Source organism: Salmo salar, chromosome ssa05 (assembly GCF_905237065.1).
Source record: "Salmo salar chromosome ssa05, Ssal_v3.1, whole genome shotgun sequence".
NCBI lineage: Eukaryota > Metazoa > Chordata > Actinopteri > Salmoniformes > Salmonidae > Salmo > Salmo salar.
This window is the reverse complement of record NC_059446.1, coordinates 66,487,944-66,504,035: the sequence shown is the minus strand read 5'-3', so window position 1 is coordinate 66,504,035 and position 16,092 is coordinate 66,487,944. Positions and strand designations below refer to the sequence as shown.

The following is a 16,092-nucleotide window of genomic DNA, read 5'->3' as shown; positions in this document are numbered from 1 at the left end:
TGTCAAAGACCCCAGCCACCCCAGTCATAGACTGTTCTCTCTACTACCGCATGGCAAGCGGTACCGGAGTGCCAAGTCTAGGACAAAAAGGCTTCTCAACGGTTTTTACCCCCAAGCCATAAGACTCCTGAACAGGTAACCAAATGGTTACCCGGACTATTTGCATTGTGTGCCCCCCCCCAACCCATCTTTTTATGCTGCTGCTACTCTCTGTTTATCATATATGCATAGTCACTTTAACTATACATTCATGTACATACTACCTCAATTGGCCCGACCAACCAGTGCTCCCGCACATTGGCTAACCGGGCTATCTGCATTGTGTCCCACCACCCACCACCCGCCAACCCCTCTTTATGCTACTGCTACTCTCTGTTCATCATATATGCATAGTCACTTTAACCATATCTACATGTACATACTACCTCAATAAGCCTGACTATCCGGTGTCTGTATATAGCCTTGCTACTGTTATTTTCAAATGTCTTTTTACTGTTGTTTTATTTCTTTACTTACCCCCCCCCCCCACACACACACATAAGCATTTCACTGTAAGGTCTACTACACCTGTTGTATTCGGCGCACGTGACAAATAAACTTTGATTTGATTTGATGTTGCACTACTATCTTATCATTCAATTATGTTATACAGTTGAAGTCGGAAGTTTAGGACATCTACTTTGTGCATGACACAAGTAATTTTCCAACAATTGTTTACAGACAGATTATTTCACTTATCATTCACTGTATCACAATTCCAGTGGGTCAGAAGTTTACATTCAGTAAGTTGACTGCCTTTAAACAGCTTGAAAAATTCAAGAAAATTATGCCATGGCTTTAGAAGCTTCTGATAGGCTAATTGACATCGTTTGAGGCAACCTTCCCAACACCCACATGGTATAATTACATCAAAACCTAAAATGTAACTAGTCTGTATAAATCAATCGTTGCATTACTAGTAGCCAAATTATTCTCCATATAGGCCATGTGACGGTGTGGATAGGGTAGGGTACCTGTGGATGTATTTTAAGGCCTACCTTCAAACTCAGTGCCTCTTTGCTTGACATCATGAGAAAATGAAAAGAAATCAGCCAAGACCTCAGAAAAAAGAATTGTACACCTCCACAAGTCTGGGAGCAATTTCCAAATGCCTGAAGGTACCACGTTCATCTGTACAAACAATAGTAGGCAAGTATAAACACCATGGGACCACACAGCCGTCATACCACTCAGGAAGGAGACGCGTTCTGTCTCCTAGAGATGAACATACTTTGGTGCGAAAAGTGCATATCAATCCCAGAACAACAGCAAAGGACCTTGTGAAGATGCTTGGAGGAAACAGGTACAAAAGTATCTATATCCACAGTAAAACTAGTCCTATATCGACATAACCTAAAAGGCCGCTCAGCAAGGAAGAAGCCACTGCTCCAAAACCACCATAAAAAAGCCAGACTATGGTTTGCAACTGCACATGGGGACAAAGATCGTACTTTTTGGAGAAATGTCCTCTGGTCTGGTGAAACAGAAATAGAACTATTTGGCCATAATGACCATCGTTATGTTTGGAGGAAAAAGAGGGAGGCTTGTAAGCCAAAGACCACCATCCCAACCGTGAAGCACGGGGGTGGCAGCATCATGTTGTGGGGATGCTTTGCTGTTGGAGGGACTGGTGCACTTCACAAAATAGATGGCATCATGAGGCAGGACATTTATGTGGATATATTCAGTCAGGAAGTTAAAGCCTGGTCACAAATGGGTCTTCCAAATGGACAATGACCCCAAGCAAACTTCCAAAATTGTGGCAAAATGGCTTAAGGACAACAAAGTCAAGGTATTAGAGTGGCCATCACAAAGCCCTGACCTCAATCCTGTATAAAATGTGTGGGCAGAACTGAAAAAGTGTGGGTGAGCAAGGAGGCCTACAAACCTGACTCAGTTACACCAGCTCTGTCAGGAGGAATGGGCCAAAATTCACCCAACTTATTGTGGGAAGCTTGTGGAAGGCTACCCGAAACGTTTGACCCAAGTTAAACAATTTAAAGGCAATGCTAAATGTTTTTGGCTAAGGTGTATGTAAACTTCCGACTTCAACTGTAGATGACCACTAATTAATGCTTCATCATTTTTGGAACGATGATATAAACAAGAATTTCAGTTTCTCTCTAACTCTCTCTCTCCCCCTCTATTTGTCTCCGTGTATCCCTCTCTTTGTCTCTGTCTCTGTCTCTCTCTCTCTCTCTCTCTCTCTCTCTCTCTCTCTGTGACTGTCTGTCTCTCGCTCTCTGTCTCTCTCTCTCTGTCCAGTGCTGGTGAAAGGCCAAGTGACCACTAAGTACTATAGGTTCCTGGCTAAGCAGGGTGGCTGGGTTTGGGTTCAGAGCTATGCCACCATCGTACACAACAGCCGTTCCTCCAGACCCCACTGTATCGTCAGTGTCAACTACGTCCTCACGTAGGTACCTCAGCAAAACCCCAGAGGATAACACATGAAAGCATTGTACAACAGTTATTTCTTTTGTGATCCTTGGTGGATGACATACAGGACCAACACTACATCAGTGGGTCATAATATGTGTGCAAGTCCCACCATGTGTATTAGAGGTCGACCGATTATGATTTTTCAACGACGATACCGCTACCGATTATTGAAGTACCAAAATAAAGCTGATACCGATTAATCACCCTATTTGTATATATGTATTTGTAATAATGACAATTACAACAATACTGAATGAACAATGAACACTTTTATTTTAACTCAATATAATACATCAATAAAATCTATTTAGTCTCAAATAAATAATGAAACATGTTCAATTTGGTTTAAAAATAATGCAAAAACAAAGTGTTGGAGAATAAATTAATAGTGTACTATGTGCATTGTTAGAAAGCTAACGTTTAAGTTCCTTGCTCAGAACATGAGAACATATGAAAGTTGGTGGTTCCTTTTAACATGAGTCTTCAATATTCCCAGGTAAGAAGTTTTGGGTTGTAGTTATTATAGGACTATTTCTCTCTATACCATTTGTATTTCATATACCTTTGACTATTGGATGTTCTAATAGGTACTTTAGTATTGCCAGCCTAATCTCGGGAGTTGATAGGCTTGAAGTCATAAACAGCGCAATGCTTGAAGCACAGCGAAGAGCTGCTGGCCTACGCAGGAAAGTGCTGATTGAATGAATGCTTACGAGCCTGCTGCTGCCTACCACCGCTCAGTCAGACTGCTCTATCAAATCATAGACTTAATTATAATATAATAAACACAGAAATACGAGCCTTAGGTCATTAATATGGTCAAATCCGGAAACTATCATTTCGAAAACAAAACGTTTATTCTTTCAGTGAAATACGTAACCATTCCGAATTGTATCTAACGGGTGGCATCCATAAGTCTAAATATTGCTGTTACATTGCACAACCTTCAATGTTATGTCATAATTACGTAAAATTCTGGCAAATTAGTTCGCAACGAGCCAGGCGGCCCAAACTGTTGCATATAACCTGACTCTGTGTGCAATGAACGCAAGAGAAGTGACACAATTTCCCTAGTTTAATATTGCCTGCTAACATGAATTTCTTTTAACTAAATATGCAGGTTTAAAAATATATACTTCTGTGTATTGATTTTAAGAAAGGCATTGATGTTTATGGTTAGGTACATTCGTGCAACGATTGGGCTTTTTTCGCAAATGCGCTTTTGTTAAATCATCCCCCATTTGTCGAAGTTGGCTGTCTTTGCTAGGAAGAAATGGTCTTCACACAGTTCGCAACGAGTCAGGCGACCCAAACTGCTGCATATACCCTGACTCTGTTGAACAGAACATAAGAGAAGTGACACAATTTCCCTAGTTAAAATAAATTCATGTTAGCAGGCAATATTAACTAAATATGCAGGTTTAAAAATATATACTTGTGTATTGATTTTAAGAAAGGCGTTGATGTTTATGGTTAGGTACACATTGGTGCAACGACAGTGCTTTTTTTCGCGAATGCGCTTGTTAATACACCCGTTTGGCGAAGTAGGCTGTGATTCAATGATAAATTAACAGGCACCGCATCGATTATATGCAACGTAGGACAAGCTAGATAAACTAGTAATATCTTCAACCATGTGTAGTTAAATAGTGATTATGTTAAGATTGATTGTTTTTTATACGATACATTTAATGCTAGCTAGCACCTTACCTTGGCTCCTTGCTGCACTTGCATAACAGGTAGTCAGCCTACCACGCAGTCTCCTCGTGGAGTGCAGTGTAATCGGCCATGATCGGTGTCCAAAAATGCAGAGTACCGATTGTTATGAAAACTTGAAATCGGCCCTAATTAATCGGCCATTCCGATTAATCGGTCGACCTCTAGTGTGTATAGCCTACCCTTTTGCTTTGTCTGTACATCACCAATAAGTCTGTAGTGCTGTCAGTGGAAAGAATGGTGCTGTAGGTCTAGGGTGTCTGGTATTTCTTCAGTGGATGGTTATATCTCCTATCGGGAGGCATGGCACCGCAGAGAGAGATCAGCAGTCACATCTGTCCTTGATTTGTTTGGTCTGATGTGATTCCTGGCTCTGAGAGGGTCAGGCCAGGCTTGAGCCTGTTCAGATTTTTACACAGCACCACACACACACACAGACTTCTTTGTAGCTCAGCTTAGCTGTCGTTTCCCTCTCTGATAAGATAATGAGTATTGGCACCCGAGGTTTACACAAGCCTTCAATGCAAATCAATTAACGAGAGGTTAATAAGAAATATATTTATTTTTAGGTTAATAAGAAACATGACACGTTTTTTTGGTTCATTTGCTTAAATGACTTAAGTGTAGTGGATGAGGTGTTTGTTGAAGGTAAGTTTTGACAGGATTGTAAATAGGACCTTTTTATTTGTGGAGCTCATTTATAGTGGAACAAAGTTGTGTATTTTCGTCTTATCAAAGCCTGTCGACTGTGTTTTTTGTTGTTCTGTAGATGTTAGAATGAAATGTTCTGTTAGATTTTTCTGTCTAATAGGGTGAGAGTTTACAGTAGCTGACAGGAAGACTGCAGCGTTCTATCACCGTTTTCAATTTAGAATAATCATTTCTTGAAAAACTGAAAGTTGTTTACTGTCACTTTCTTCTGCTGTAGAATAGTTATGATGTGTAGTAGTGTGGATGTCTGTGTGTAGAATAGTTATGATGTGTACTAGTGTGGATGTCTGTGTGTAGATAAGTTATGATGTCTAGTAGTGTGGATGTCTGTGTGTAGAATAGTTATGATGTGTACTAGTGTGGATGTCTGTGTGTAGAATAGTTATGATGTGTAGTAGTGTGGATGTCTGTGTGTAGAATAGTTATGATGTGTACTAGTGTGGATGTCTGTTTGTACAATAGTTATGATGTGTACTAGTGTGGATGTCTGTGTGTAGAATAGTTATGATGTGTAGTAGTGTGGATGTCTGTGTGTAGAATAGTTATGATGTGTACTAGTGTGGATGTCTGTGTGTAGAATAGTTATGATGTGTAGTAGTGTGGATGTCTCTGTAGAATAGTTATGATGTGTAGTAGTGTGGATGTCTGTGTGTAGAATAGTTATGATGTGTACTTGTGTGGATGTCTGTGTGTAGAATAGTTAAGATGTGTAGTAGTGTGGATGTCTGTGTGTAGAATAGTTAAGATGTGTAGTAGTGTGGATGTCTGTGTGTAGAATCGTTTTTGTCTAGTAGTGTGGATGTCTGTGTGTAGAATAGTTATTGTGTAGTAGTGTGGATGTCTGTGGTTGTAGAATAGATATTGTGTAGTAGTGTGGATGTCTGTGGTCGTTGAGTAATTATTGTGTAGTAGTGTGGATGTCTGTGTGTAGATAAGTTATTGTGTGGATGTCTGTGGGTAGAATAGTTATCGTGTAGTAGTGTGGGTATCTGTGTGTAGATTAGTTATTGTGTTGAGTAGCGTGGGTGTCTGTGTGTTGAGGTCATTGAGTTATCAGGTTCACTAAAGCATATTCATGTCTATGGACTTGGCTGTTACCTTTGGAACCCTCACCCGGGAAGGGAAAGTCGCTTGGCAAGGTGTCTGTGGAATGAACAACATGTCCATCTGTCTGTCTGCAGACTGTGTCAACTGTCTCAGTCAGGCATGGGTTCACAAAGTATTTTTTTTCTTCCTAATAGTTTTAATTTGTTTGGTTGAGTCAACCTGGCCTGAGGTGTCAGATAGAAGCGGTTTCACTGTTGGCACTATTCCATTGTCTCTATTGCCCTTGTCAAACCTCAATCCAGTCAAGCTTAAGTATTAGAAAGAATGCTAATACAGTTTGAACCCAGGTCTGGTGGACTGTCTTTCTCAGACAGTGGTATTGAGCTAAGTGTGGGCCTCCGTCATGCATGAGCACTGATAAACAACACAATTTGTTTCAACCCAGTTTTCCACTGGAAAAGTCACCATATCGTTCAAACCTCTTTTCACTCAGCATGCGCTTACTTTATCAACTGAACTGCAAACAGTCCAGATATAGATATAGTCTGAGTCAAGCTCTATTGGTTCTGTGAGTGTTAGTATTGGCTCAGTACAGATGTAGGATCTTAATTTGATCACCCTGTTGCAGGAGAACTTTCCTACAATGCAGGAAATGTAAAACTTGTAATGTATTTGAGGTTTAAAAAGGCTTCTGAAGTTTGTAATTTTCACTTAGAAATCTAATAATTATAATCCACATAATAATTCACATTTCCTGTTTCTGCAGGATTATTTTCCTGCTGTAGTGGCTCAAATTAAGAACCTACATCTGTATCTTCTGGTTAGGTCTGTGAAAACGGTGCCACTGCTTTCTAGGATGGGACATTTAGCAAATTTCCTGGTGTGCTGCTGTGTGTAATGTGTATTGCTGCAGATGTAAAAGTGTTTCAGTAAATGAATTAAGCCCATAAAACACTCCATTAACCAGAGGAGGCAGAAGAGGCTGCTCCGTACAGAGGAGAGAAGATGGAAATGGCTCGACACGCACTGCCGCAGCCGCAGACTACCCCCCTCCCCAAATCCATAACGGTGTTTATGAGGTTTTAATTGATAGGCCATAAAGATGAGGAGCGTTTATGGCTGCCAGCTTGGTGGGAGAGTAGAGAGTTTAGAATTTGTGGATGGAGATTTCTCATTCCCCCATGTGATCTTTTTTTTTTTTTAAACAATTGTTTTACTTTTTATTGAATCACATACTGTACAGTCAATTAGTACCGTCTTGTGATCTTGTTGAGATGTTTTATCGTGTGAGACATTAAGCTGTAATGAGACATTGTGCAAACGTGTTGTTTGCCTCAACGTATCTGTGAGAATAGCATCAGTCAGTCAGTGAATTCATAGTAACTCAGTTCATTAGCAGAGAGAGAGATAATACAATGTCATCCACTGAGTGTTCCTGTCCTGTCTGAGGCTAAATAATAATGATAATAATGAGTTCCTTATTTCCCCATACATCTCTGAGAGAATGGCATGGGATTTAGTCAGTTCATCAGAGAACTATCACAGCCCCTTTCTCACTGTTGTTATCAGAGTTAGTGGTGGGTGATTCACACAGTAGCAGGTAGAGGTGTACTAGTCTACACTGATTAACACACAGCTAGTAGGGAACACAGGAACACAGGAGTTCACCTCTGGTTGAACTGCCTCTATGTGTATTAGTACTGATAACCTCTCTGCCTTGTCCTATTGGCTAGTATTGATAACCCTTCCACCTTCCATCCCTTCCTATTGGCCAGAGCCTGTCCCTGTGATCCCTGACCTTTCTTAGGCAATACTCTGTGTTTACAGCAAGATAAGAACACTTTATCACATAAAGGAGTTGGTGTGTGTGTCATGCACTGAAATGCGTGACCTGACCTGATCCTATGAGAATGCTATTCTGTATGTTTTTGATAGTGTTTGTATGGAACATGTATTTCTTGATTGTGATTGTGTGTGTTTTAGAAATAAAAGTTTGTGTGTGTGTGTATGTATGTGCATGTACCTGTATATGTGTCTGTGTGTGAGTGAGCGTGTGCACATGCATGGGGTGTGTGTGTGTGTGTTTGTGTGTGTGGCCAGAGTAAACCCTGTCCAGGTTTTTCCATCCATCTTCTCCAACTTGATTCATCATAGTGAACAGAAACCACACGAGGAGGACTGGGACCTGAAATCGGCCCTGGCATTTCTAACACACTGGCCCATTTTCTTCTTTGAAGCCCCTACACCGGCCAATTTCTTTCCTTGATGCCACATTTTTAGCCAGATAATGCTTATTATTTGTGAAAATAAATAAAGTTGGACAGTCCCACTCACCTAAAAATGTACCAGCCCATCTGGCATTTGCCCGAAATGCCCGATGCCCAGTCTACCCCTGCTTTACAGAGAAAACAATTCCCATTTCCAAGTACTGTCTCCTGGCGTAGTGTTCCGTGGGCTTGGTTTAGCCAGACATAGCCCTTAATCGCATGTGTATTTGAACGGACAGCCTCCCCTCTGTTGTATGTTTGTTAAAGGCCTTGTTACAATCCTGATGGAGAAACAAGTCCTTCCGAAAGCCTCTCTACCGCTCTCACTCTCGCTCTCTTTCACTCTTTCACTCTCTCTCTTCTCTCTTCTCTGCTCTCTCTCTCTGCTCTCTTCTCTTTCTCTCTTCTCTCTCTCTCTCTCACACAGACACACACACACACCATGCTCTAATTACCAAACAGATGTTAGTGGGTATTTGCACCCTGAGAATGAAAAAAATAAAATACCCAGGTAGACAAGCCACACTTGGATAAACAGTCTTAACAGTGGAGCTGTCTTGTCTTGTTTAATGATGGTCTTTATGTAATCCTAACACATAGTTAAATCAGGAATATACCTGTGTATCTATATGATCTACAGTCCATACTGTATGTGTATATTTCTGTAGGGATACTGAGTATAAAGGACTCCAGCTGTCTCTGGACCAGCTTACAGACACCAAGCCCTCCTTCCCCTTCAGCAGTGCTCCCACCAGCCTCACTGAGAACCGCAGAGCACCCAAGAGCAGAGTGTCTCGAGCTAAGGCCAAGGCTCGACTGTCCCCCTACACACAGGTGAGGCTCTATAGGAACATACAGCGCTGGTCCTGTACACATCCTACACAGAGGCAACTCTCTATTTGAGCCAGGATACTGCATGATCTGTCAGTGACGGGAGGTGGCTTATACCTGATTTATCACTTCTTGATTACCTGGATAATGACTCATATTTCTCCTCTCTCTGGCTCTCTGTCTTTCTCTCTGTCTCTCTCCCTCTCTCTCCCTCTTGATTGCTCTCTCTATCTGCAGTACACTGGTTTCCAGGCCGAGCGGTCAGAGTCGGACCAGGATAGCCCTTGGGCAGGATCTCCCCTCACAGACTCCGCTTCCCCTCAGCTGCTGGAGCAGGGGGAGGGGCTTGGCACCTCCTGTGCCTACAGGCAGTTCTCCGAGCCACGTCCCCTCTGCTACAGCCTCCCAATCACTGAGGAGCACCACCACCACCACACCCCCAGCGACAGCCACTCCCACCTCGACAGACACGGACACAACCAGACGTGCGAGCGGGGCCGCTGTGAGGCAGGGAGGTACTTCCTGGGTGCTCCCCAGGGTGGGACAGAGGCGTGGTGGGGAGCTGCCCACTCTGTGCTGCCCCTGGCCAAGACTTCGTCCCTGGAGAATGGAGAGGGATACGAGAGCAGCGTGCCCCACATCCCCTCCATCCACAGTCTGCATAGTAAGTCCCTATCCCTGGCCCTTTAGCTTGTATTACTGTAGGAGGCTGGAGATGGGTGAACTCCACTGTTGCAGGCTCAAAGACACACAGATTTGATTCGGGTTGGTACTAAAGCCTGCTCACACTTCAGATCTCCCACCTCTGCTTTATTTAACCTTTATTTAACCAGGAAAGAATATTGTGGTTAAAAACCACTTTTGCAATGGTGACCTGGAAGAGGTCAGCAGGAAAATACAGGTTAGTTTTAACCCTTAACCTGTAGGATAACATGCTGCTAGCTCTGCTTAGCCCTGGATATTGCTTCCTGTTGGCTCTAAGATCAGTGTCCTGTCCCTCCCTCTACAGACTGTGGCCAATGGGATCAGGACAGTGTGGTCAGCTCGCCAGACGGGGGCTCCGCCAGCGACTCAGGGGACCGTTACCGCGCAGACTACTTTCGGGTCAGCCCCCAGGAGCCGAGCAAGATTGAGACCCTGATCCGAGCCACGCAGCAGATGATCAAGGAGGAGGAGAATCGGCTGCAGCACCGCAGCAAGCTCCACCCAGGGCCTGACACTCCTCTAGGTCCTGCCAACGGCCTCCCGAAGGGCCCAGGCCCCTGCTTCACCACTGACTACCCCCAGGGGGTGCTACATAGCGTGTTGTGCCGTGGCCTGGGTCAGGTGATCAGCCCTGCATCAAGCCCTGCCCCTCTCTTCAGGCTCAGCAGCCCAGGGTCTGACCACCGCCTCCCCAAACCCAAAAACTACCTCCAGCAGACAGGACAGACAGACCTGTCCCCTCTCCCCCAGCCCCTGCACCACCAGCTTGGCCGTCCAGGCCCCTGCTCAGCCTCCTCCCCTAGCCCTGCCCCAGCCCTCTACCCTTCCCACCCCCAAACCCAAACGGGGAGGCCCTATCTGGACAAGCAAGCTGCTACCTACTCCCTGACGGGGAGGCCCTACCTGGACAAGCAAGCTGCTACCTACTCCCTGACGGGCTACGCCCTGGAGCACCTGTATGACACCGAGAGCCTCAGGGACTTCTATTCCTCCGCTGGCTCCACCCACTACGACGTGACTTCACACCTGCGCATGCAGGCAGAGCAGGGGCCGGGACACAAGGGGACCTCCGTCATCATCACTAACGGCAGCTAACGCCCGCTTGTCCAATAACACTAAAGGGATGTCTAAAATGTCAGCCTATTCCCTGTAAATGGAATAGCGTGCCATTTCCCTACACACTATTTTTGACCAGAGCCTGCGTAGGGCTCTGGTCAAAAGTAATGCCCTACATAGGGAATAGGGTGCCATTTCAGACGCACAGTAAAACACATGAAGAAGAAACTGTGGAGCCATGGAATATTCATTCTATAGCCCAGCCTCAACGGCCTCTTCTGCGTCTTATCCAGCAAAAAAAAAAATGTCCTATCCTACTTCGTGTTTCCTTTTCTTTTAATCTTTACAGAGCTACATTATTCCATTTGCACTGTCAGAAATAGAGTTTCATTGTGGGAACCTCACCCCTATGGTTGAAGATAGGGTTGTGGATATGTTTTAAGTTAACAGGACAGGGTTCAACGTTAGTGCACTTTTTAGTGTTGGTCAGAATCCCCTTATCACAACACAACTCTAGAGTTAAAGTCAACTAGACCTGGTTAAATTGATATATTTTTTGCCCGCGCTACAGATGGCTATATCGGTCTGCTAATACAGGACTAGTAAAGGCCCAGTGCACTACTTTTCAGAAAATAATTCAGGGGGTACTGCAGCATCCTCAGCACCCCTACTTCTCGTAGCTATGATTAAAGGTGTGCAGTATGGAGATGAAGCAAAAATGACACAAAAAAACTTCACAGACATCAACAATTATGCAAATTCATTCTATCTATGTTTTCCCCACTATGTGAGCTATGGATTAAGGGAAGTGTACCCACACTTTTCAGAGAAAGCGAAGGGGGGGTTTTAAGGGATACATGCAAGAGATACATATGCCTACATTTACATTGAGACATACAGCAGTTCACCTGGACTGTCAGGTAGCAGGCTTTACTTGGGCTAAATGTCTTGTTGGCGGGGATAACAACACTTATTAGTACTTTGGTCTGTAGTGGTATAATATCACCTCAGTGAGGATAACAACATTATATACAACCTCTAATGAACAACCTTATTGAGATGTGATTACTGGGAAGCTAAGGGTCAATATGATGACATGGATTGTCTCATTTGCCAGGTGTAGTGGTAAACACTGAGGGGGAATTTTGCATGCTTTCAAGGTAAATACTGAGGAGGGAGTTAGCATGCTAACATGGCTGAGGTGGGAGTTAGCATGCTAACAAGGCTGAGGTGGGATGTTAGCATGCTAACAAGGCTGAGGTGAGAGTTAGCATGCTAACAAGGTTGAGGTGGGAGTTAGCATGCTAACAAGGCTGAGGTGGGATGTTAGCATGCTAACAAGGCTGAGGTGAGAGTTAGCATGCTAACAAGGCTGAGGTGAGAGTTAGCATGCTTACAAGGCTGAGGTGAGTTAGCATGCTAACTAGGCTGACGTGAGAGTTAGCATGCTAACGTGTACCTCCGAGGCATGTCTTGTTAAATTGTCAACAAGGGTAATTGTACAGTTATTGTACTGGAAAGAGATGCCCATTGTTTATTGAACATATGATGAGATGAAGGAAAAATCAAGTGAGGTGAAATGGAGAGATTGTGTCTGATGTGGTTGATTGACTTGTGCACTGTTCTAATATTACAGAATGATGTAGTGGCAACGCTTGCTTGTACCAACATGACATTAGTTACTATTACCCTAATAATGAGTTATATGACAATTCATGAAATGTTTTCACAAAGTCATGATACATGCAGCAATATGCAATCCAACCGGTTGGGTAGTCATTTAGACAGCCTAAATCATGATCACATCTGATCATGATAATGCTTGTTTGTTATAAACTGGCATTACCTTTCTCTAACGCTTCATATCATGTTTATTATACTGTTTTGTAGGCAGTGTGACACATTTCTAGCGTTCCCCTGGATTCTGTTGTAGTTGTGGTTACCATATCTCTTATATTTATACGTTTGGGTTTGTTTTAGTTTTTTTGTCTGAATTGTGCTTTTCCAAAGTTATTTATGATGTAAATATGCTGAGAAAAAGACACCACTTTGAAGCACAAGGGAAAAGTTGTATTTATTTAGTGAATGTTTATTTTGGGTTTTGAAATATAGTTGCAATCAAAACAGTCTGCTTGCATATGAGTGTGTTTGATTTAAACAAATTCTATGAAAATTAATAAATAAATAAACAGAACACTTTTTCCAAAGAAAAAATGGCTCATAATTGACATGTGTGTTTTCTATTGTAGGCTACTGTTAGCATTTGAGTGTAAATGCAATAATTAACTTATATTGACTATAGATACTGAAAAACATATAAGAAAAGGAATCTATTAAACTACATGAAACTGTATATTTACTATTACATTTACCCATAAAAAGAAAAGTATTGCATTCTGTCCAGCTAATAATACACAAAAAACAAGTGAAATGCAATTTTCTTTTTAAAAGGCTAAAAAGACACCCCAAAACTGTGATATGTTTACTTTATCCATTTTCTGCAATGATTCAATTTAATCACATTTCAGAGATGGGACATTTTAGCAGTGACACTAAATGTCCCCCCTGGTTATGTGTGGCTGCTACGGCAAATAAAGAGACTGATGAAAATCGATACGGGACGATCTCCAATTAAGCGAAAAGATTTGTGGTTCTAGAGAGGTCAGTGATGAGGAGCTTCCTCACTCTCTTCCTCCCTTTTTCTCTATCCCCCTCTCTCCTTCCTCCTCTCTCTACTGTCTGATGGATGTTTACTGGGTGTTTGCTATAGTCGTTTCAACCCTAGACAGCTCAGGCTCCAGCACTGCATCATTCTCCCCATCCCTGTGCCTCTGTCTGCCATAGCTATTACAAGGACATTAGTACCCTTTAATCCCTTAGGTTTTTCTTCACTTTACTTCCTCAGCTAGGACCAGAAGGAAGGAGATATTTGTCATGGTATTGGACTTTTTTTATCACAAGTTCATACAAAAGAACATAGAGAGCTGATTTATAATCCCTTGTTAATAAATCATTAACAAACTAAGATTTCTCCTGAAATGTCAGAATACACAAAAAAAGAGAAGAAAAAAACAAGCACTTTAGAATCTAAATTACCAACAAGTCATAGCGATCTAAAAAAATTAATAATTCCCTACAGGAATCCTGCATGAAAAATTCTGCGGGAATCCAGCAGAATATACTGTATAGGATAGGAAGTCCTGCAGGATATTCCGCAGGATTTTTGGGGCCACTTTCCTCTAGGACAAACCTGCTGGATCCTTTCCTCATCCTTCAGAGAATTTCATGTAGGACAATCCACAATCTTTCAAAAGAATGGACAGAAAGCACAATAAAACAGACTGCATGGCCATTTTATTATCCAATGTTTGATTGTCCATTCCACCACCACTGCATAAAAGATGAGTCATAGGATCATGATAAAAGCATATTTTGTAACAAGAGTGCGAGTAATGGTGACACTACATGAACATCTTTTGTGCATTGGTGTGAAGTTAAACGGTTGTCTGCAATGATAAACTTAGTAATAGTGTAAGGGGTGCGTACTGCCGGCAGAGAAGTCTGGCGCAGGAGAGCAAAAACTGTGTTTCCAACGTCGCAGTTTAATAATAAAAACCACCGGAAAACATAACAATCAATAAATGGGTACAAAATCCAACGCACACCAGACATAACGTGCACAAGCACTTACAATAAACAATACCGGACAAGGACATGGGGGGAACAGAGGGTTAAATACACAACATGTAATTGATGTAATTGAAACCAGGTGTGTGTGAAGACAAGACAAAACAAATTAAAAATGAAAGGTGGATCGGCAATGGCTAGAAGACCGGTGACGTCGACCACCGAACGTCGCCCGAACAAGGAGAGGGACCGACTTCAGGGGAAGTCGTGACAGTACCCACCCCTTGACGCGTGGCTCCAGCAGCGCGTCGACACCGGCCTCGGGGACGACCCGGAGGGCAAAGCTCAGGGCGATCCGGACGAAGACGGTGGAACTCCTGCAAGGGTCCTCAACCGGAACCCAGCACCTTTCCTCCGGACCGTACCCCTCCCACTCCACGAGATACTGAAGACCCCTCGCCCGACGCCTCGAATCCAGTATGGAGCGAACGGAGTACGCCGGGGCCCCCTCGATGTCCAGATGGGGCGGAGGAACCTCCCGCACCTCAGACTCCTGGAGCAGACCAGCCACCACCGGCCTGAGGAGAGACACATGGAACGAGGGGTTAATACGATAATCGGGGGGAAGCTGTAACCTATAACAAACCTCGTTCACTCTCCTCAGGACTTTAAATGGCCCCACAAACCGCGGACCCAGGGCAGGCGGAGGGGCAGGTTTCGGGTCGAGAGCCAGACCTGGTCCCCCAGTGCGAACACCGGGGCCTCACTGCGGTGGCGGTCTACATTCTCTTTTTGGTGCAGCACGGCCCGCTGAAGGTGAACACGGACAGCTTCCCATGTCTCTTCCACGCGCCTGAACCAGTCGTCCACCGCAGGAGCCTCGGTCTGACTCTGATGCCAAGGTGCCAGAACCGGCTGGTACCCCAGTACGCAATGGAAGAGAGAGAGGTTAGTGGAGGAGTGGCGAAGCGAGTTCTGTGCCATCACGGCCCAGGGCACGAACGCCACCCACTCCCCCGGCCGGTCCTGGCAGTAGGACCTCAGAAACCTGCCCACATCCTGGTTTACTCTCTCCACCAGCCCATTACTCTCGGGGTGAAGCCTTGAAGTAAGGCTGATCGAGACCCCCAAACGTTCCATGAACGCCTTCCAGATCCTAGACGTGAATTGAGGACCTCGATCAGACACTATATCCTCAGGCACCCCGTAGTGCTGGATGACGTGTGTAAACAAGGCCTCCGCAGTCTGTAGGGCCGTAGGGAGACCGGGCAGAGGGAGGAGATGACAGGTCTTCGAGAACCAATCCACAACGACCAGGATCGCGGTGTTACCCTGTGAGGGGGGGAGATCGGGAGTGGGATCCATGGGCCGCTCCTCTGTGTCATACAGCCGGGACAATGCGTCTGCCTTCACGTTCTGGGAGCCTTGTCTGTAGGAAAGGGTAAACACAAAACGGGTGAAAAACATGGCCCACCTAGCCTGGCGAGGGTTCAATCTCCTCGCTGTCCGGATGTACTCCAGATTGCGGTGGTCAGTCCAGATGAGGAAAGGGTGTTTAGCCCCCTCAAGCCAATGTCTCCACGCCTTCAAAGCCTTGAAGACAGCCAACAGCTCCCGGTCCCCCACATCATAGTTTCGCTCCGCCGGGCTGAGC

The 16,092-nt window shown here is 44.1% G+C and overlaps 1 protein-coding gene across 4 annotated transcripts in view; it reads left to right on the top strand.

Moving 5' to 3' along the window:
• The window catches only part of LOC106605499 (single-minded homolog 1-A), a 29,528-nt gene extending 16,503 nt beyond the window's left edge, over positions 1-13,025 (top strand). For all 4 annotated transcript variants that reach the window (XM_014201225.2, XM_014201223.2, XM_014201226.2 and 1 more), the window contains exons 9-12: positions 2,305-2,452; positions 8,888-9,053; positions 9,288-9,714; positions 10,060-13,025. In XM_014201225.2, coding sequence (XP_014056700.1) covers positions 2,305-2,452; positions 8,888-9,053; positions 9,288-9,714; positions 10,060-10,850 — 1,532 coding nt within the window. In that variant the 3' untranslated portion in view covers positions 10,851-13,025. The remainder of the gene's footprint in view (positions 1-2,304; positions 2,453-8,887; positions 9,054-9,287; positions 9,715-10,059) is intronic.
• Positions 13,026-16,092: the final 3,067 nt, after the last annotated feature.